This window comes from Choloepus didactylus, chromosome X (assembly GCF_015220235.1).
Source record: "Choloepus didactylus isolate mChoDid1 chromosome X, mChoDid1.pri, whole genome shotgun sequence".
Taxonomy (NCBI): Eukaryota; Metazoa; Chordata; class Mammalia; order Pilosa; family Megalonychidae; genus Choloepus; species Choloepus didactylus.
Genome location: NC_051334.1, coordinates 48,157,234 through 48,179,933, shown reverse-complemented (window position 1 = coordinate 48,179,933; position 22,700 = coordinate 48,157,234). Strand labels below are relative to the sequence as shown.

Below are 22,700 nucleotides of genomic sequence, written 5' to 3'. Positions count from 1 at the left end.
TTAACAGACATATATAGGACATTACATCCCAAATCACCAGGATACACATACTTTTCTAGTGCTCACGGAACTTTCTCCAGAATAGATCATATGCTGGGACATAAAACAAGCCTCAATAAATTTAAAAAGATTGAAATTATACAAAGCACATTCTCTGACCACAATGGAATACAATTAGAAGTCAATAACCATCAGAGACTTAGAAAATTCACAAATAGCTGGAGGTTAAACAACACACTCCTAAACAATCAGTGGGTTAAAGAAGAAATAGCAAGACAAATTGCTAAATATGTAGAGACAAATGAAAATGAGAACACAACATACCAAAACCTATGGGATGCAGCAAAAGCAGTGCTGAGGGGGAAATTTATAGCACTAAACGCATATATTAAAAAGGAAGAAAGAGCCAAAATTGAAGAACTAATGGATCAACTGAAGAAGCTAGAAAATGAACACCAAACCAATCCTACACCAAGTACAAGAAAAGAAATATCAAGGATTAAAGCAGAAATAAATGACATAGAGAACAAAAAAACAATAGAGAGGATAACTATCACCAAAAGTTGGTTCTTTGAGAAGATCAACAAGATTGACAAGCCCCTAGCTAGACTGACAAAATCAAAAAGAGAGAAGACCCATATAAACAAAATAAAGAATGAAAAAGGTGACATAACTGCAGATCCTGAAGAATTTAAAAAATTTATAAGACGATACTATAAACAACTGTATGGCAACAAACCGGATAATGTAGATGAAATGGACAATTTCCTGGAAACATATGAACAACCTAGACTGACCAGAGAAGAAACAGAAGACCTCAATCAACCCATCACAAGCAAAGGGATCCAATCAGCCATCAAAAATCTTCCCACAAATAAATGCCCAGGGCCAGATGGCTTCACAGGGGAATTCTACCAAACTTTCCAGAAAGAACTGACACCAATCTTACTCACACTTTTTCAAAACATTGAAGAAAATGGAACACTACCTAACTAATTTTATGAAGCTAACATCAATCTAATACCAAAACCAGGCAAAGATGCTACAAAAAAGGAAAACTACCAGCCAATCTCCCTAATGAATATAGATGCAAAAATCCTCAACAAAATACTTGCAGATCGAATCCAAAGACACATTGAAAAAATCATACACCATGACCAAGTGGGGTTCATTCCAGGCATGCAAGGATGGTTCAACATAAGAAAATCAATCAATGTATTACAACACATTAACAAGTCAAAAGGGAAAAATCAATTGATCATCTCAATAGATGCTGAAAAAGCATTTGACAAAATCCAACATATATTTTCGATAAAAACACTTCAAAAGGTAGGAATTGAAGGAAACTTCCTCAATATGATAAAGAGCACATATGAAAAACCCACAGCCAGCATAGTACTCAATGGTGAGAGACTGAAAGCCTTCCCTCTAAGATCAGGAACAAGACAAGGATGCCCGCTGTCACCACTGTTATTCAACATTGTGCTGGAAGTGCTAGCCAGGGCAATCTGGCAAGACAAAGAAAGAAAAGTCATCCAAATTGGAAAAGAAGAAGTAAAACTGTCATTGTTTGCAGATGATATGATCTTATATCTGGAAAACCCTGAGAAATCGGCGATACAGCTACTAGAGCTAATAAACAAATTTAGCAAAGTAGCGGGATACAAGATTAATGCACATAAGTCAGTAATGTTTCTATATGCTAGAAATGAACAAACTGAAGAGACACTCAAGAAAAAGATACCGTTTTCAATAGCAACTAAAAAAATCAAGTACCTAGGAATAAACTTAACCAAAGATGTAAAAGACCTATACAAAGAAAACTACGTAACTCTACTAAAAGAAATAGAATGGGACCTTAAAAGATGGAAAAATATTCGATGTTCATGGATAGGAAGGCTAAATATCATTAAGATGTCAATTCTACCCAAACTCATCTACAGATTCAATGCAATCCTAATCAAAATTCCAACAACCTACTTTGCAGACTTGGGAAAGCTAATTATCAAATTTATTTGGAAAGGGAAGATGCCTTGAATTGCTAAAGACACTCTAAAAAAGAAAAACGAAGTGGGAGGACTTACACTCCCTGACTTTGAAGCTTATTGTAAAGCCACAGTTGCCAAAACAGCATGGTACTGGCACAAAGATAGACATATAGATCAATGGAATCGAATTGAGAATTCAGAGATAGACACTCAGATCTATGGCCGACTGATCTTTGATAAGGCCCCCAAAGTCACTGAACTGAGTCATAATGGTCTATTCGAGAAATGGGGCTGGGAGAGTTGGATATCCATATCCAAAAGAATGAAAGAGGACCTCTACCTCACACCGTACACAAAAATTTATTCAAAATGGATGAAAGATCTCAATATAAAAGAAAGTACCATAAAACTCCTAGAAGATAATGTAGGAAAACACCTTCAAGACCTTGTATTAGGCAGCCACTTCCTAGACTTTACACCCAAAGCTCAAGCAACAAAAGAAAAAATAGATAAATGGGAACTCCTCAAGCTTAGAGGTTTCTGCACCTCAAAGGAATTTCTCAAAAAGGTGAAGAGGCAGCCAACTCAATGGGAAAAAATTTTTGGAAACCATGTATCTGACAAAAGACTGATATCTTGCATATATAAAGAAATCCTACAACTCAATGACAATAGTACTGACAGCCCAATTATAAAATGGGCAAAGGATATGAAAAGACAGTTCTTTGAAGAGGAAATACAAATGGCCAAGAAACACATGAAAAAATGTTCAGCTTCACTAGCTATTAGAGAGATGCAAATTAAGACCACAATGAGATACCATCTAACACCTATTAGAGTGGCTGCCATTAAACAAACAGGAAACTACAAATGCTGGAGGGGATGTGGAGAAATTGGAAATCTTATTCATTGTTGGTGGGTCTGTATAATGGTTCAGCCACTCTGAAAGTCAGTCTGGCAGTTCCTTAGAAAACTAGAAATAGAGTTACCATTCGATCCAGCAATTGCACTTCTCGGTATATACCCGGAAGATCGGAAAGCAGTGACACAAACAGGTATCTGCACGCCCATGTTCATAGCAGCATTATTCACAATTGCCAAGAGATGGAAACAACCCAAATGTCCTTCAACAGATGAGTGGATAAATAAAATGTGGTATATACACACGATGGAATACTACACGGCAGTAAGAAGGAACGACTTTGTGAAACATATGACAACATGGATGAACCTTGAAGACATAATGCTGAGCGAAATAAGCCAGGCACAGAAAAAGAAATATTATATGCTACCCCTAATGTAAACTTTGAAAAATGTAAAATGAATGGTTTATAATGTAGAATGTAGGGGAACTAGCAATAGAGAGCAATTAAGGAAGGGGGAACAGTAATCCAAGAAGAACAGATACGCTATTTAACGTTCTGGGGATGCCCAGGAATGACTATGGTCTGTTAATTTCTGATGGGTATAGTAGGAACAAGCTCACAGAAATGTTGCTATATGAGGTTACTTTCTTGGGATAGAGTAGGAACATGTTGGAAGTAAAGTAGTTATCTTAGGTTAGTTGTCTTTTTCTTACTCCCTTGTTATGGTCTCTTTGAAATGTTCTTTTATTGTATGTTTTTATTTATTTATTTATTTAGTTTTTATACAGTTGATTTAGGAAAAAAAAGTTAAAAAAAAGGAAAAAAATATGCAGAGCCCCCTTGAGGAGCCTGTGGAGAATGCAGGGGTATTCGCCTACCCCACCTCAATGGCTGCTAACATGACCACAGACATAGGGAACTGGTGGTTTGATGGGCTGAGCCCTCTACCGTAGGATTTACCCTTGGGAAGACTGTTGCTGCAAAGGAGAGGCTAGGCCTCCCTAGAATTGTGCCTAAGAGCCTCCTCCCGAATGCCTCTTTGTTGCTCAGATGTGGCCCTCTCTCTCCAGCTAAGCCAACTTGAAAGGTGAAATCACTGCCCTCCCCTCTACGTGGGATCAGACACCCAGGGGAGTGAATCTCCCTGGCAACGTGGAATATGACTCCCGGGGAGGAATGTAGACCTGGCATTGTGGGACGGAGAACATCTTCTTGACCAAAAGGGGGATGTGAAAGGAAATGAAATAAGCTTCAGTGGCAGAGAGATTCCAAAAGGAGCCGAGAGGTCACTCTGGTGGGCACTCTTACGCACACTTTAGACAACACTTTTTAGGTTCTAAAGAATTGGGGTAGCTGGTGGTGGATACCTGAAACTATCAAACTACAACCCAGAACCCATGAATCTCGAAGACAGTTGTATAAAAATGTAGCTTATGAGGGGTGACAATGGGATTGGGAAAGCCATAAGGACCACACTCCACTTTGTCTAGTTTATGGATGGATGAGTAGAAAAATAGGGGAAGGAAACAAACAGACAAAGGTACCCAGTGTTCTTTTTTACTTCAATTGCTCTTTTTCACTCTAATTATTATTCTTGTTATTCATGTGTGTGTGCTAATGAAGGTGTCAGGGATTGATTTGGGTGATGAATGTACAACTATGTAATGGTACTGTGAACAACTGAATGTATGATTCGTTTTGTATGACTGCGTGGTACATGAATATATCTCAATAAAATGAATATTAAAAAAAAAACACCAAGGGGCATTCGTTTAGGATGTTGCCTCTGTCAAAGACCTCACGCAAAGCAAATATTACTGCTGCCTTCATCAAATTCACAGGGCAGCTCCAGATCTACGCCTCCCAGTGTTTGTGCATGTGCTACTACTCGTCTTGCCTTTTTAATCACAGCCTATTGGGAGGTCTTCCATTCCAAGGGATAGCCTTTCCTAATCAAGACATACAAATGTTTTAACATTTGGGCTAATTGAGGAACAAAGGTCTCCAATCCCCCAACAACCCTAAGAGAGTTGTTGCTTTGGTGTTTGTGGAGCAGGGCAACATTCAGCCTTAAAGAGTCACCGGTTAGTTAAATAGAGTTACACTTGCAGCACTTTTCCACTTAGCCAAGTCCTTTGCTGCGAGAATGTGGCAGATGGTCACGCTACACACATAGCCTTGGGGGAGCACAATAAAAGTCCATTGTTGGCTTCCCCAGGAGAAGGCGAATGCAGGCTGGTTCAATGTTCAGGAGTTATGGCTCCACAGCAGAAGTTGGTTGGGAAAGATGAAAGTTAGTGCTCTGCCTCTCACTGTGGTTTTGATTTGCATTTCCCTAATGGCTAATGACATTAAGCAACCTTTCACATGCTTATTGGTCGTTTGTACATCTTCTTTGGAGAAATGTCTATTTTGCCCATTTAAAAAATTGTGTTTTTGCCTTTTTGTTGTTGACTTGTAGGATTTCTTTATAGATTCTGAATAGTAAGCCCTTACTGGAAATGCAGTTTCCAAATATTTTCTCCAATTCTATAGGCTGTCTTTTACTTTCATGATAGTCTTTTGAGGCACAGAAGTTTTTCATTTTGATGAGGCCCCTTTATTTATTTTTTCTTTTGTTGCTTGTGTTTTGGTATAAAGTCTAAAGAAATCACTGCCTAGTACAAGGTCCTGAAGATGCTTCCCTATGTTTTCTTCTAGGAGCTTTATAGTTCTGGTTCTTATATTTAGGTCTTTGATCCATTTTGAGTTAATTTTTATACATAGTGTGACGTAGTGGTCCATCTTCCTTCTTTTGCATATGGATATCCAATTTTCTTTTGTTGAAGAGACCTTTTTACCCCATATTTGTGGATTTGGCACCTTTCTCAAAAATCAATTGACCATAGATATGAGGGTTTATTTCTAAACTCTCAATTTGATTCCACTAGTATATGTCTATCTTTGTGTCCTTGATTACTGCAGATTTGTAATAAGTTTTATTTATTTATTTATTTTAATTTTCTAATTTTTTTTTTTCATTTTTATTGAGATTGTTCAGATACCATAAAATTATCCAAAGAACCAAAGTGTACAATCACTTGCCCCTGGGTACCCTCATACAGCTGTGCATCCATCACACTTAATTTTTGTTCAATTTTTAGAAACTTTTCATTACTCCAGACAAGAAATAAAGTGAAAGATGAAAAAAGAAAAAAAGAAAAGGAAACTCTAATCCTCCCCTATCCCTAACCAACCCCCCTCAATTGTTGACTCCTAGTATTGATATAGTACGTTTGTTACTGTTTATGAAAAAATGTTGAAATACTACTAACTGTAGTATATAGTTTGTAATAGGTATATAGTTCTTTCCTATATGCCCCTCTATTATTAACTTTTAATTGTATTGTCATACATTTGTTCTGGTTCATGAAGTGATTTCTAGTATTTGTACAGTTGATCATGGACATTACCCACCATAAAGAATCAGACAATACCACCAATGTCAAGTGTCTAACATGCCTCTCCTATCCCCCCCCTCTTATCTGCATTTACCTTAGTATATCACCTTTGTTACATTAAAGGAAGCATAATACAATGATTCTATTAGTTACAGTCTCTAGTTTATGCTGATTGCATCCCTCCCCCAATGCCTCCCCATTTATAACACCTTGCAAGGTTGACATTTGCTTGTTCTCCCTCGTAAAAGAACATATTTGTACATTTTATCACAATTGTTGAATACTCTAGATTTCACCAAGTTACACAGTCCCAGTCCTTATCTTTCCTACTTTCTTGTGGTGTCTCACGTGCTCCCCATCTTCCTCTCTCAACCGTATTCATAGTTACCTTTGTTCAGTGTACTTACATTGTTGTGTTACCATCTCCCAAAATTGTGTTCCAAACCACACACTCCTGTCTTCTATCACCCTGTAGTGCTCCCTTTAGTATTTCCTGTAGGGCAGGTATCTTGTTCACAAAGTCTCTCATTGTCTGTTTGTCAGAAAATATTTTGAGCTCTCCCTCATATTTGAAGGACAGCTTTGCTGGATACAGGATTCTTGGTTGGTGGTTTTTCTCTTTCAGTATCTTAAACATATCACACCACTTCCTTCTTGCCTCCATGGTTTCTACTGAGAGATCCGCACATAGTCTTATGAAGCTTCCTTTGTATGTGATGGATTGCTTTTCTCTTGCTGCTTTCAGGATTCTCTCTTTGTCTTTGACATTTGATAATCTGATTATTAAGTGTCTTGGCGTAGGCCTATTCATATCTCTTCTGTTTGGAGTACGCTGCGCTTCTTGGATCTGTAATTTTATGTCTTTCTTAAGAGATGGGAAATTTTCATGAATTATTTCCTCTATTATTGCTTCTGCCCCCTTTCCCCTCTCTTCTCCTTCTGGGACACCAATGATACGTACATTATTGTACTTTGTTTCATCTTTGAGTTCCCGGAGACGTTGCTCATATTTTTTCATTCTTTTCTCCATCTGCTCCTTTGTGTGTAGGCTTTCAGGTGTTTTGTTCTCCAGTTCCTGAGTGTTTTCTTCTGCCTCTTGAGATCTGTTGTTGTATGTTTCCATTGTGTCTTTCATCTCTTGTGTTGTGCCTTTCATTTCCATAGATTCTACCAGTAGGTTTTTTGAACTTTTGATTTCTGCCGTATACAGGTCCAGTGCTTCCTTTACAGCCTCTATCTCTTTTGCAATATCTTCTCTAAACTTTTTGAATTGATTTAGCATTAGTTGTTTAAATTCCTGTATCTCAGTTGAAGTGTACGTTTGTTCCTTTGACTGGGCCATAACTTTGTTTTTCTTAGTGTAGGTTGTAATTTTCTGTTGTCTAGCCATGGTTTCCTTGTTTATCCAAATCAGGTTTTCCCAGACCAGAACAGAGGGAAGAAATATTCAGTATCTGGTTTCCCTGCGGGTGTGTCTTAGAAAATTGCTCCACCCTTTGATGCCTCGGGTCACTGTGCTTTTCTGCCCAGCAGGTGACGCCTGTTAGCCTATAATTCTTGACTGGTGTGAGGAGGTATGGCCGTGTTCCCCCAGGCTCTGGGGTGTGGTTCTGAATGGAAAGGGCCCCACCCCTTTCCTCCTAGAGAAGACAGAGCCCCCAGGTGGAGGTCATTAGCATTTCAATGGTCTCACTCTCTGCTTGTGGTGTCTCCGCCCTTCCCCGAGTCACAGCCCTGGAAACTGAAAATGACTGGGGCTTTCTCCACTGAGCCGAAAAAGAAACAGATAGTCCCCTTCAGACCCAGTCAAGGCGACCCTCCGGCTCTCCCAGGTCAGTCGTCACCCAAAGCCTCTGTCTGTTTTTTGGGGCTGCGTACCTGTAGTGAGCAGTTCACACTCGCTACTTAAAACCCCAATTGGAGCTCAGCTGAGCTGTATTCGCTTGCTGGGAGAGAGCTTCTCTCTGCCACCACGCGGCTCTGCAGCTCGGGCTATGGGGGAGGGGGTCTCCTGACCTGGTTCCACAGGTTTTACTTACAGATTTTATGCTGTGTTCTCGGGCATTCCTCCCAATTCAGGTTGGTGTATGATGAGTGGATGGTCTCGTTTGTCCCCCCGCAGTTATTCTGGATTATTTACTAGTTGTTTCTGGTTTTTTGTAGTTGTTCCAGGGGGACTGCTTAGCTTCCACTCCTCTCTATGCCGCCATCTTGCCTCTCTCCCTTCTAATTGTTTTAATGGGTTCACCAGCACAATTACTTGGGGACACTGTGGATTTTTCGTTTGTTTTTGAAGCTAATTTTTTTTAATGCAATGGCTTTTTTTTTGAAACAAAAGATTTTAAAAAATTCAAACAAAAAAGGAGTAAGAAAAACAACCTAAAAACTGTATTGCTTCCAACATGATCCTACCATACCTAGGAAAATTTGCAAACCATAATCATTCCTGAGCATTCCCATAACATTGAGATTACCATCAATAGCTTATTTGTTATTAATCATTCCCCCTTCACTAGTTGCTATCTATCTCTATGTCCCCTACATTCTACAATATAAAATATTTATTTCACATTTTTCACAAAGTTCACATTACTGGTAACATAAAATATCTCTCTTTGCGTCTGGCTTATTTCACTCAGCATTATGTCTTCAAGGTTCATCCATATTGTCATATATTTCATGACCTTGTTCCTTCTTACTGCCACATAGTATTACATCTTGTGTATATACCACATTTTATTTATCCACTTACCTGTTGATGGGCATTTGGACTGTTTCCTTTTCTTGTCAATTGTGTGAATAATGCTAATATGAACATCAGTGTGCAAGTATCTGTTCATGTCACTGCTTTTAGATCTTCTGGATATGTACCGAGAAGTGAAATTCCTGGATCAAAGGGTGACTCGATATCTAGTTTTCTAAGGAACTGCCAGACTGTCTTTCAGAGTGGTTTTACCATTTTACAGTCCCACCAACAATGAATAAGAGTCCCAATTTCTCCACATCCTCTCCAGTACTTGTAGTTTCCTGTTTGTTTAACGGCAGCCATTCTAATTGGTGTAGGATGATATCTCATTGTGGTCTTAATTTGCATCTCCCTAATAGCTAGTGAAGACGAACATTTTTTCATGTGTTTTTTGGTCATTTATATTTCCTCTTCAAAGAACTGTCTTTTCATATCTTTTGCCCATTTTATTAATTGGGCTGTCTGTACTAGTGCCATTGAGTTGTAAAATTTCTTTATATATGTAAGATACCAGTCTTTTGTCAGATACATGGTTTCCAAATGTTTTTTTCCCGTTGAGTTGGCTGCCTCATCACTTTTTTTGACAAATTCCTTTGAGGTACAGAAGCTTTTAATTATGAGGAGTTCCCATTTATCTATTTTTTCATTCACTGATTGTGCTTTGAGTATAAGGTCTAAGAAGTAACCTTCTAATACAGGGTCTTGAAGATGATTCCCTACATTATCTTCTAAGAGTTTTATGGTGCCGTCTCTTATGTTGAGGTCCTTAATCCACTTTGAGTTAATTTTTGTGAGGTAGGGGTCCTCTTTCATTCCTTTGGATATGGAAATCCAGTACTCCCAGTCCCATTTGTTGAAGAGACTGTTGTGTCCCAGATCAGTGGTTTTCGGGGACTTATCAAAGATCAGTCAACCAGAGATCTGGGGGGTCTTATCTCTGAATTCTCAATTTGATTCCATTGATCAATATGTCTATCTTTGTGCCAGTACCATGCTGTTTTGACTACTGTGGCTTCATAGTAAGCTTCAAAGTCAGGAAGTGTAAGTCCCCTCGCTTTGTTTTTCTTTTTTAGAATGTTTTTTTACCAATATAAGGCATCTTTCACTTCCAAATAAATTTGTTAACTAGTTTTTTCAAGTCTGCAAAGTTGGTTGTTGCAATTTTGAAAGAAATTGCATTGAATCTGTAGACGAGTTTGGGTAGAACTGACATTTTAATGACATTTGGCCTTCCTATCCATTAACATGGAATATTTTTCCATCTTTCTGTTTCTTTTAGTAAAGTTATATAATTTTCTATGTATAGGTCTCTTACATCTTTGGTTACGTTTATTCCTAGGAACTTGATTTTTTTAGTTGCCTGTGAGAATGGAATCTTTTTCTTAAGTGTCTCTTCAATTAGGTCATTTCTAGTGTATAGAAACATTACTGACTTATGTGCGTTAATCTTCTATTCTGCCACTTTCCTAAATTTGTTTATTAGCTCAAGTAGCTGTGTTGTTGATTTCTTGGGGTTTTCCAAATATGCAATGATATCATATGCAAATAATGACAGTTTTACTTCTTTTCCAATTTGGATGCCTTTTCTTTCTTTGTCTTGCTGGAGTGCTCTGGTTAGAACTTCTAGCACAATGTTGAGTGACAGTGGTGACACTGGGCATCCTTGTCTCATTTCTGATCTTAGAAGGAAGGCTTTCAGTCTCTTGCCATTGAGTACTATGCTGGCTGTAGTTTTTCATACATGTCCCTTTATCATATTGAGGAAGTTTCCTTCAGTTCCTACCTTTTGAAGTGTTTTTATAAAAAAAAGGATGCTGGATTTTGTCGAATGCTTTTTCAACATCTATTGAGATGGTCATTTGTTTTTTCCCTTTTAATTAGTTAATGTGTTGTATTACACTGATTGATTTTCTTATCCTGAACCACCCTTATATACCTGGGATGAGCCCCACTTGGTCATGGTGTATGATTTTTTAATGTGTCTTTGTATTCGATTTGCAAGTTATTTTGTTGAAAATCTTTGCATCTATATTCATGAGGGAGATAAGCCTGTAGTTTTCCTTTCTTGTAGCATCTTTATTTGGTTTTGCTATTAGAGTGATGTTGGCATCATAAAATGAGTTAGATAGTGTTCCACTTTTTTCAATCTTTTGAAAGAGTTTAAGTAGGATTGGTGTCAGTTCTTTTTTGGCAAGTTTGGTAGTGTTCCCCCATGAAGCCATCTGACCCTGGGCTTTTACTTGTAGGGAAGCTTTTTGATGACTAATTGAAACTCTTTGCTTGTGATTGGTTTGTTGCGGTGTTCTGTTCCTTCTCTGTTCAGTCTAGGTTGTTCATGTGGTTCCAGGAAATTATCAATTTCCTCTAAATTATCTAGTTTGTTGGTATACAGCTGTTCATAGTACTCTCTTATGATTTTTTAAATTTCTTTGGGATTCACATTAATGTCTCCCCTCTTATTTATTATTTTGTTTATTTGGGTCTTCTCTCTTTTTGATTTTGTCAGTCTAGTTAAGGGTTTGTCAATCTTGTGGATCTTTTTGAAGAACCAACTTTTGGTTTTATTTATTCTCTCCATTGTTTTTATTGTTCTCCATATCATTTGTTTTTTATTTAATCCTTGTTATTTCTTTTCTTCTACTTGTTTTAGGATTAGTTTGTTAATCATTGTCTAGCTTCTTCAGTTGTCCCATTATTTCTTCGATTTTCACTTTCTTCCCTTTTAATGTATGCATTTAGAGCTATAAATTTCCCCCTCAATACCGCCTTTGCTGCATCCCACAATATTGTGTTCTCGTTTTCATTCATCTCTAGATATTTAAGCAACTTCTCTTGCAATTTATTCTTTAACTTACTAATTGTTTAGGAGTGTGTTGTTTAACCTCCAAGTATTTGTGAGTGTTCTAGATCTTTGATGGTTGTTGAGTTCTAGTTGCATTCCACTGTGGTCAGAGAATGTGCTTTGAATAATTTCAATATTTTAAAATTCATTGAGGCTTGTTTTATGCCCCAGAATATGATCTATCCTGGAAAAAGTTCCATGAACACTACAGAAGAATGCATATCCTGGTAATCTGGAATGTAATGCTCTATATATGTCTGTTAAGTCTAATTGTTTTTTCACATTGTTTAGTTTCTCAGTTTCCTTATTGGTCCTCTATCTGGTTGATCTATCTATAGGCGAGAGTGATGTATTAAAGTCTGCCACAATTATTGTGGAAACATCTATTGCTTTCTTCAGTTTTGCCAATGTTTGTCTCATGTTCTTAGGAGCACCTTGATTGGGTGCATAGACATTTATGATTGCTATTTCTTCTTGTTGAATTGCCCATTTTATTAGTATCGAGTGCCCTTCTTTGTCTCTTATTACGTCCTTGCATTTATAGTTTATTTTACCTGAAATTAGTATTGCTACCCCTGCTTTCTTTTGGCTGTAGCTTGCATGGAATATTTTTTTTTCCATTCTTTCACTTTCAATTTCTTTGTGTTGCTGGGTCTAAGATGAGTCTCTTGTAAAGAACATATTGATGGTTCTTATTTTTAAATCAATTCTGCTAATCTGTATCTTTTAATCGGGGAGTTTAATCTATTCACATTCATTGTTATTACTGTAAGGCAGTTCTTGAATCAGCCATCTTATCCTTTGGTTTTTATTTGTCAGATATTCTCTCTCTCTCTCTCCCCTTTAAGGCACACTTACTAAAGCTCTTCAGTTCTGTTCCCTTCTCCAGATCTCTCTCATCTTTGTCTTTTTTTCTCAGCCGGTAGAGCTCCCTTTAGTATTTCTTGTAAGGCAGGTCTTTTGTTAAATTCTCTCAGCATTTGTTTGTGTGTGAAAATTTTAAGCTCTCCCTCAGTTTTGAAGCAGAGCTTTGCTAGATAAAGAATTCTTGGCTGGCAACTTTTCTCTTTCAGAATTTTAAATATGTCATACCACTGCCTTCTTGCCTCCATGGGGCCTGCTGAGTAGTCAGTATTTAGTCTTATGTTGTTTCCCTTGTATGTGGTGAATAGCTTCTCTCTTGCTGCTTTTAGAACTTTCTCCTTCTCTTCAGCATTTGACAATCTGATAAGACTATGTCTTGCAATGAGTTTATTCCAATTTGTTCTATTTGGAATTTGTTGGGCATCTTCGATTTGCATATTTATGTTGTTTAGAAGGGTTGTGAGGTTTTTCCCCATGAATTTCTTCGAATACTCTTCCTAGCCCTTTACTCTTCTCTTCCCCTTCTGGAATACCAAAGATTCTTATATTTGTGTGCTTCATGTTGTCCATCATTTCCTTGAGATCCACTTAAATTTTTTGATTTTTTTCACCACTCATTCTTTTGTGCTTTCACTTTCCAACACCCTATCATCAAGTTTGTGAAGTCATTCCTCTATTTCTTCAAATCTGGTGTTATATGTCTCAAGAATCTCTTAAATTTGATCAACAGTACCTTTTATTTCCATAAGATCTGCTATTTTTTTAATTTACTCTTGCAAATTCTTCTTTATGCTCTTCTAGCGTCTTCTTCATGTCCTTTATATCCTGAGCCATGATACTGATATTTCTGTGTACTTCTTTGATTAATTACTCCAAGTTCTCTGTCTCCTCTGGCTTTTTATTTTGGACATTTGGGTCACTCATATTTTCTGGTTTCTTCATATGTTTTATAATTTTCTGCTATTTTTGGCCTCTTGGTATTTGCTTATCTTGATAGGTTTCTTTTAGGATATGCAGGCTTATTTGAAAAATTAACTATAATTTGACAGAGCTACAGCTTGGTGGAGTGCATTTACCCTGACCTACCAGCAGATGGCGATCCTAAGCCACCTCTTACCCTCAAGCCAGTTCTCCGAACTTCATTTATGCACTGAGTGGGAGTCCAAACAATGTGGAGGTACAATCAGTGCACCAATTTTTCGTGTGTGCTGGGAACCACCAGCCCTCTGGGTGGGCAGCATGCCCTGCGCAGTCTGGCAGGGAATCTGCTTCAGGACACAGTGGGCTGTAGAACTGCACTTCTTACCAGCTCAAATGCCCCACTGTTGGGTACCCATCTGTGTTGGGTACCCATGAGTCTTGGGATTTGGGGAGGGGTCCTGGCACTTCCATGGGGCACCCATTTCTAAAGAGTGGATGCAGTTCCAAGCCCACTGTATCCTGAATTCCGTCAAGGAAGCTCTTGGTTGCAGGGCTGTGAAGGGTTGTCTCCCAGCCAGCTGCAAAGATCATTGCATGGGGCATGGAATGCTACACCCTTCCTGCGATCATCTGCCTGCTCCAATGGCCAGTCCCTGGCAGAGGTCTTGGCTGCAGGTCTGTGAAGGTTTATCACCCATGCCAGGTACTGAGGAGGTTGCCTGGGGTGTGGATACTATGCCCCTCCGCACCATCACCCAGCTCCAGCCACCCATTCCCAAGCAGCTTTCCAGGCTGAATACTCACCCATCTCTAAATGCACCCTCTCGATTTCTGCAAGTACACACTCACTAAGGGTGTAGAAGTCCCTGCCCAGCTGGTGGAACCCTGCTGTTCTGGAGCGCCTTCTGTCCTATACCTAATGTTTTTCACAGAGGAGAATTTTGCTCTGTCTCTCCTAATCTGCCATCTTGGATCCCCCCTCTAAATCACATGCTCTTAAGCAACCAATGGATCAAAAAGGAAATCAGAAGCAAAATTAGGAAATACCTTGAGGTGAATGAAAATCAAAATACAACATACCAAAACATATCAGATGCAGCAACAGCAGTACTTAGATGGAAATTTATAGCTCTAAATGCTTATGTTAAAAAAAGAAGAGACTTCAAATCTGAGACCTTACCTCAAAATTGGAAGAGATAGAAAGAGAAGAGCAAACCAAATGCAAAGTGAGCAGAAGAAAGGAAATAACAAAGATTAGAGCAGAGACAAACAAAACAGAGATCCCCCTAAAACAAGAGAATCAACAAAACCAAAGTTTGTTCTTTGAAAAGACCAACAAAATTGACAAACCTTTAGCTAGACTGACAAAGAAAAAAAGAGAGAGGATACAAATAACGAAAATCATAAATGAATCGAGGAAGCATTACTACTGACCCTGCTGAAATAAAAAGGGCTATAAGTAGATACTAACTATATGCCAATGAATTAGATAACCTAGATTAAATGGACAAATTCTTAGAAACCCATAAACTGTCTACATTAACTCAAGAAGAAACAGATCTCAACAAAGCAATTACTAGCAAAGAGTCTGAATCAGTAATCAAAAACCTCCTAACAAAAACTGCCCTGGACCAGAAGGCTTCACAAGGGAATTCTCCTAAACAATCCAAGAAAAATCAACTCCAATATTGCATGAACTCTTCCAAAAAAACTGAAGAAGAGGGAACACTCCCTAACTCATTCTAGAAAGCCAACACCATCCTCATACCAAAGCTGGGTAAAGATACCACAAGAAAAGAAAACTACAGACCAATATCTCTTAGGAATGTTACAAAAATTATCAACAAAATACTAGCAAACCGAATCCAGGAGCATATTAAAAGAATTATACACCATGATCAAGTGGGATTTATCCCCTGTATGCAAGGCTGGTTCAACATCAGAAATTCAATTAATGTAATTTACTACATTAACAACCAAATGGCGGGGGAACGCATGATAATTGCAATTGATGCAGAAGCATTTGACAAAATTCAGAACCCCTTCCTGATAAAAACATTTAGAACCATAGGAATAGAAGGAAACTTCTTCAACATGATAAAGGGCATATATGAACAACCCACAGCGAACATCCTACTTAATAGTGAAAAACAAAGGTTTTCTCCCTATGTTCCGGTTTGCTAATGCTGCGGTTTTGCAAAACACTAGACATGGATTGGCTGCTTTAAAGGGGGTTTATTTGGTTACAAATTTATAGTCTTAAGGCCATTAAGTATCCAAGGTCAGACATCAACGATAGGGTACCTTCACTGGAGAAAGGCCATTGACATCCAGAAAACCTCTCTCAGCTGGGAAAGCACATGTCTGGCATGTGTTTGCTCCCAGGTGGCATTTCAAAATGATGTTCTCCAAAGTGTCAGTTTCAGTCTTCAGCAGCCATCTTCAAAATGTCTCTTTAAGCTGCAGCAGCAAGCTCCTTCTGTCTGAGCTCTTATATAGGGCTCTAGTAAACTAATCAAGGCCCAAGCTGAATGGGCGGGGCCACACCTCCATGAAAATGATCTAATCAGAGTTATCACCTACAGTTGGGTGGGTCACATCTCCATGGAAACAACCTAATCCAAATGTTCCAACCTAATCAACACTAATACATCTGCCCCCACAAGACTGCATCCAAGAACATGGCATTTTGGGGGACATAATACATCCAATCTGGCACACCATAAGTTCAAGAATAAGACAAGGATGCCCACACCACTGTTATTCAACATTGTACTGCAAGTTCTTGCCAGAGTAAGTAGGCAAGATAAAGAAATAAAAGACATCCAAATTGGAAAGGACAAAGTAAAAATTTCCCCATTTGCAGGTGTTATGATTCTATAAAAAGAAATCCTGAAAAATCCATGACAATGTTCCTAAATCTAATATATGTATTCAGAAAAGTGGGGGGTACAAGATCAACACCCCAAAATCAGTAGTGTTTCTATACACAAGCAATGAACAATCAGAACAAGAATTCAAGAAAAAGATTTCCATTCACAATAGCAACTAAAAGAATCAAATACCTAGGAATAAATGTAACCTAGGGTGTAAAGGACAGAAATCTATAAAACATTGCTAAAAGAAAGTAAAAAGATCTAAATAAATGGAAGAACATTCTGTATTCATGGATTGAAGAATAAATATCATCAAGATGTCAATACTACCTAAAGCAATCTATAGATTCAATGCTATTCCAATCAAAACTTCAACAACCTTCTTTGTAGAAATGGAAAAGCAATCATCAAATTTATATGGAAGGGTAAGGGGTCCTGAATAACTAAAGCCATCTTGAAAAAGAAGAATGAAGTTGGAGGAATCACTTCTGGATCTTCAAACTTATTAAAAGCCACAGTAATCAAATCACAATGGTACTGGCACAAGGACAGACATGTAGACCAATGGAGTCAAACTGAGAGCTCAGAAATCAACTCTCATATTTATGGCCAACTGATTTTTGACAAGGGTGACATATCCACTCAATGGGGAAAAAACAGTCTTTTCAAAAAATGGTGCTTGGTAAACTGGATCTCCATTGCAAAGAAACAAAAACAAAAAGGAGGATGCCTACCCTCATACCACATACAAAAATCAAATAAAAATAGATCAAAGACCTAAATAGAAGAGCTAGATCAATGAAACTCTAGAAGAAAATATAGGGAAGCATCTTTAGGATGCTGTGTTAGGCAATGGTTTCTTAGACTTTAGACACAAAGAACAAAAACAAAGGAAAAAACATAAATGGGACCTCATCAAAATAAAAAAAAATTTTTGTCTCTCAAAGGACTTTATCATGAAAATAAAAAGACAACCTATACTGTGGGAGAAAATAGCTGGAAACCATATATCTCATAAAAGATTAATATCCAGGAAACATAAAAATAATCCTTCAACTTAGCAACAAAAAGACAAACAACCCAATTAAAAATGGGCAAATGACTTGAACAGACATCTCTCCAAGGAAGATATCCAAATGGCCAGAAAGCTCATGAAAAGATTCTCAACATCATTGTCCATCAGGCTAATGCAAATCAAAACCACAATGAGATACCATTTCACACCTATTAGAATGGCTCCTATTAAAAAAAACGGAAAATAAGTGTTGGAGAGGATGCAAAGAAATAGGAACCATTCATTCACTGCTGGTGGCAATTTAAAATGGTGTAGCCACTGTGGAAGACAGTTTGGTCATTCCTCAGAAAGCTAAGTATAGAACTACCAGATGACCTAGCAATTCCACTACTAGGTATCTACTTGAAGAATTAAAAGCAAGTGCTCAAACAGATTTGCACACCGATGTTCATAGCGACATTATTCACAACGGCCAAAAGATGGAAGCAACCCAAATGTTCATCAGCTGATAAATGGATAAATGAAATGTGGTCAGTATACACAATGGAACATTATTCAACCATAAAAACATATGAAGTCCTGATACATGCGGCAACATGGATGAACCCTGAAGACATCATGTTGTGTGAAACAAGCCAGACACAAAACGACAAATATTGTATGATAGCAGTCATTTGAAACAATTAGAATCTATCCATACAGTCAGAATCTAGAATACAAGTTTCCTGGGGATGGGGTGGGAATGGGGAATAGGAAGTTAAGGCTTAAAATGTACAGGGTTCCTATTTGGAATGATGGAAATTTTTTGGTAATGGATGGTGGTGATGCTATGACTAGCTCGACATTACAGATCAGTCTGGGAATAACTTCACATCATGGTCCTAAATAACTAAGCCTGAATTTATGCAGCACTTAAAAATACTGATTTTGAATTCATTTGATTTTGGAAATTTGATCAAGGACATCAAAACTAACTCTTCATCAATGTTACAATATCATTTCGTATTACAGATATTTAATTTTTAAGATGACCTACTAAATCCAAAAAGTAAAAATCGTAAGACACAAGTTTGACCCCTGCAAAATAATGATAGCTAAGGGTAGCTGCAATGAGCACTTGTGATTGAGGAACCTAAGTATCCCAAACATAAAGCCTCAATACTAAACCAGGTGAGCCGCTACCTGAGAGTTGACTCATACTGAAAGCCAAAAGTAAAATCCAAGTTATAAAGATGTCCATTCAATTCCTTAGCAGTGGTTCTCAAAGTGTTGTCCCTGAACTAGTAGCATCAGCATCATGTGGGAACTTGTAATAATTGCAAATTTTCAGTCCCTACGCCTCAGATATATTGAATCAAAAGCTCTGGGGGTGGGGTCCAGAAATCTGTTTCAACAAACTGTTCAGGTAATTCTTATACCAGCTAAATTTTGAGAATCACATAGGAAGGACTGTATACCACAGTTTGATTTTTATTGACGTATAAACAACAGAAAATAATACACTCTACCTACTAAAAGCAACCAGTTCAGGAGTTCATTAAGGAATTTAATATGACAAATAATTTAAGAGTCTGCCTTGTTGCTCAATTAAAATAAAGTTTTATGGGATAGGCAAAGAACTATGGGAAACAGAAATGACTTAGCAAAACACTCATAGCACCTGAAATGGTAGAATTCTAAACCCTCAGAACAAATTTTCGAGCACTGAGGCCTCATATGATTTAGGGAGTACGCATCTGTCCGCCTGAAAACAAGTTAACTTTTTCAGATCCTAAAATTACTGTTCCTAAACTGATACTCCATTTTTGTTACCTTACTTATCTATGGCTCACTGTTCCGATACATAACATTTTCAAAGTGGTACTCAACTTTCTCCACTTAATCTGAAAGACTAAAATCACCTGTTTGGATAGGCAATTGATACTGACTTAACAAAAAGGCCAAAGTCAAGATATTAGTCACTTTCAATAATCCTTGGAGTCTCAATGGAGTGGTGATGGTCAACTCACCACCAAAGCTGCTATGGTAATATAAAAATCCTGACAGTAAGGACATGAAAATGCTTGACTCTGTGTTCACTCAGGATGCCAGTCTGGTTTTAGAAGGCAGGAGATGGTGTCAACGATGACAAGCCAGTGAGGCTCGGGACATGTGTTGAATAGGATTTCCTTAACTGAACAGGGATAGCCTCTCTGTGCATGGAATACCCTGGGTCTGGGTTTCTAGAAGTGATTCACCAAGCATTTCTGGAGAATCACTAGGCCTTAAGAATCCGGTTCTAGGAACAGAGAATTCAAGGATGTGATCCCTGAGCTTTAGGAACCTAGTGTGTAATAGAAATAGACAGATGTACACTGAAAAATGATAACCAACAGGTCCCACCAGCCCCTTTATCTAACAAACTCCATTCTATTCATTTATTCCTTCATTCACTCAAATTATATTGAGCATTTTATGTCATGTCAGCCTTTGTGCAAAGCACTGGGGACACAAAGACCATTAAAAAAAAGGCTTCCAAAACTTGTCACTATTACTGAGGAGCTGAAATTACAACTTCCTCTGGCAGAAAATCCCTTGTCTCCCCGTTCCACAAAACCAAAGCCATCCCCTACTTCAATTTTGTTCTCAAATCTTTGCTAATGAAAGCTACACACTCATAGTCAACCCAATTATTCCAGTAATCCCCTTTCATTTGAGCTTATGCATTTTATGAACTCTATATGTTTTGGACCTCTATTTACAGGTGCTATTACTATGAGGACCCTATTATATTGAAGCAACTTCCCATTGGTGTTATGTAATTAATTATTGCCCTATTATTACTTGAAGCCTAATAAATGCTACTGATCGTTGAGTCAGACTTGGAAATCCTGGTCTCAAAAACCTTACTGTAATTTCAGATTGGACTTCGAAAAGTTTTGGCCTGTGTATGGGCACATATTATATCCCTAAATAAATTAGTTTGACTTTTTTTTTTATTAAATTCAGTTTTATTGAAATACATTCACACACCATACAATCATCCATGGTATACAATCCACTGTTCACAGTATGATAACACAGTTATGCGTTCATCACCACAATCTATCTCTGAACATTTTCCTTACATCATAAAGAACCAGAACAAGAATAAAAAATAAAAGTGAAAAAGGAACACCCAAATCATCCCCCCATCCCACCCCATTTTTGTCCTTTAGTTTTTATCCTCATTTTTCTAGTCATCCATACACTAGATAAAGGGGGTGTGATCCACAAGGTCTTCACAATCACATTGTCACCCCTTGTAATCTACATTATTATATAATTGCCTTCAGGAGTCCAGACTGCTCGGTTGGAGTTCGGGAGTTTCAGGTATTTACTTCTAGCTATTCCAATACATTAAAACCTAAGAGGTGTTATCTATATAGTGCATAAGAATGTCCATCAGAGTGACCTTTCGACTCCATTTGAAATCTCTCAGCCACTGAAACTATTTCATCTCATTTTGCAACCCCCTTTTGGTCAAGAAGATACTCTCAGTCCCATGATGCCGGGTCCACATTCATCCCCGGGAGTCATATCCTGCATTGCCAGGGAGATTTACACCCCTGGGAGTTGGGTCCCACGTAGGGGGGAGGGCAGCGAGTTCACCTGTTGAGATGGCTCAGTTAGAGAGAGAGAGGGCCACATCTGAGCAACAAAGAGGTACTCAGGGGCAGACTCTTAGGCACCATTACATGCAAGTTTAGACTCTCCTTTGTGGTAATGAGATTCTTAAGGGCAAAGTCCCATGCTCGAAGGCTCAACACATCAAACTGCCAGTCCCAATGTTTGTGACATCAACACCAGTCCAGGTGAGGATGTCCAACACATCTGCACCTTCCCCCAGATTCTCAGGGCTGGGGAGGGGGAGGCTGTAAATATATTTTTTATTATCTGCCCAAATTACTCTGGGATGTGTCACTATTTCACTCCAGTAGTTTGACTTTTAACTACTGGCTTATTGCAGTCTGGTGTAATCTGCCACTGGTCTGAGTGAATTAATGAACACAGTGTGACTTTGTTTATAAATGTATAATTAGCTACTCAAAGTTTCTCCCCATACCAGACAAATAACCATGAAAGTATTTATTCTCTAAGTGCAAGCAAGCAAATACCTGAGGGAAGGCTGTGGAACAGTGTCTGGACTGGCTGGTACCTGGACTCCCTTTTCCCATTCTTCCTTCCATGTATCAGCAAAGAGGTAATAGTTGTCAGGATTAATGTGGTAAGAATCTGGAAGTTTCATGGCACTGATGAGGTCCTTCCGGAATACCTGGTAACATATGGTACACACCTTGAGAAAACCATCACTATGGAATTAACACCACTTAATGTTCTCCTTTAAAAAGGACCACCCCTACTCACTCCCCATTTCCAGCAACTTGCTAAACAGCCAGATAAACATCTTAAAGGGTTTGAAGTACTGACAGGAAATTCAGCTTATTCTGGTAAACATGTTCTTCCTGAATTATTTTCTTGGGTTCTTTGAATTTAAACCAGTAATACAGGTTACTATAAAACAGTGTATGCAATGCAATCATTAACTCTTGTTAAACTAAGTAATAAGCATTCCATTGCTAAGTTGTAATTAGTTCTTTTGCTATCGCCTGATATTTTTAAATTTTTAAACTTTTTATTGTAGTAATAAATACACAATTTAAAATTTCGCATTTTAACCACTCATGTGTACAAATCAGCAGTATTAATTATATTAACAATATTGCATCACTTTATTTTTCAATTTGCTTAAACAGAACTTTAGACTTAGAAAAGATACAAATTAGTTTCCTCTAATATTAACATTCTGCATAACCAGAGTACAATGTTCTAAACCAAGAAGTTAATATTGTTATAATGGTATTGACTAATCTATAGACATTATTCAAATTTTGTCAGTTTTCCCCATAATGTCTTTTGCTGTCCCAGAATTCAATCTAGGATTTCACGATGCAATCAGTTATTGTTTCCTTAGTCTCCTCTAATCTGTGACAGTTTCTGTCTTTCCTTGTCTTTCATGACCTTAATACTTTTGAAGAGTACTGGTCAGGTATTTTGTAGAATGTCCCTCGAATTTGGGTTTGTCTGATGTTTTCTGATGATCAGACTGAGGATATGCATTTT

The 22,700-nt window shown here is 37.9% G+C and overlaps 1 protein-coding gene across 1 annotated transcript in view; it reads right to left on the bottom strand.

The window, feature by feature from the left end:
- Positions 1-21,848, bottom strand: part of JADE3 (jade family PHD finger 3) — an 82,932-nt gene extending 61,084 nt beyond the window's left edge. The window contains exon 1 of the mRNA XM_037822191.1: positions 21,695-21,848. Within this exon, the coding sequence (XP_037678119.1) occupies positions 21,695-21,825 (131 nt within the window). The 5' untranslated portion in view covers positions 21,826-21,848. The remainder of the gene's footprint in view (positions 1-21,694) is intronic.
- Positions 21,849-22,700: the final 852 nt, after the last annotated feature.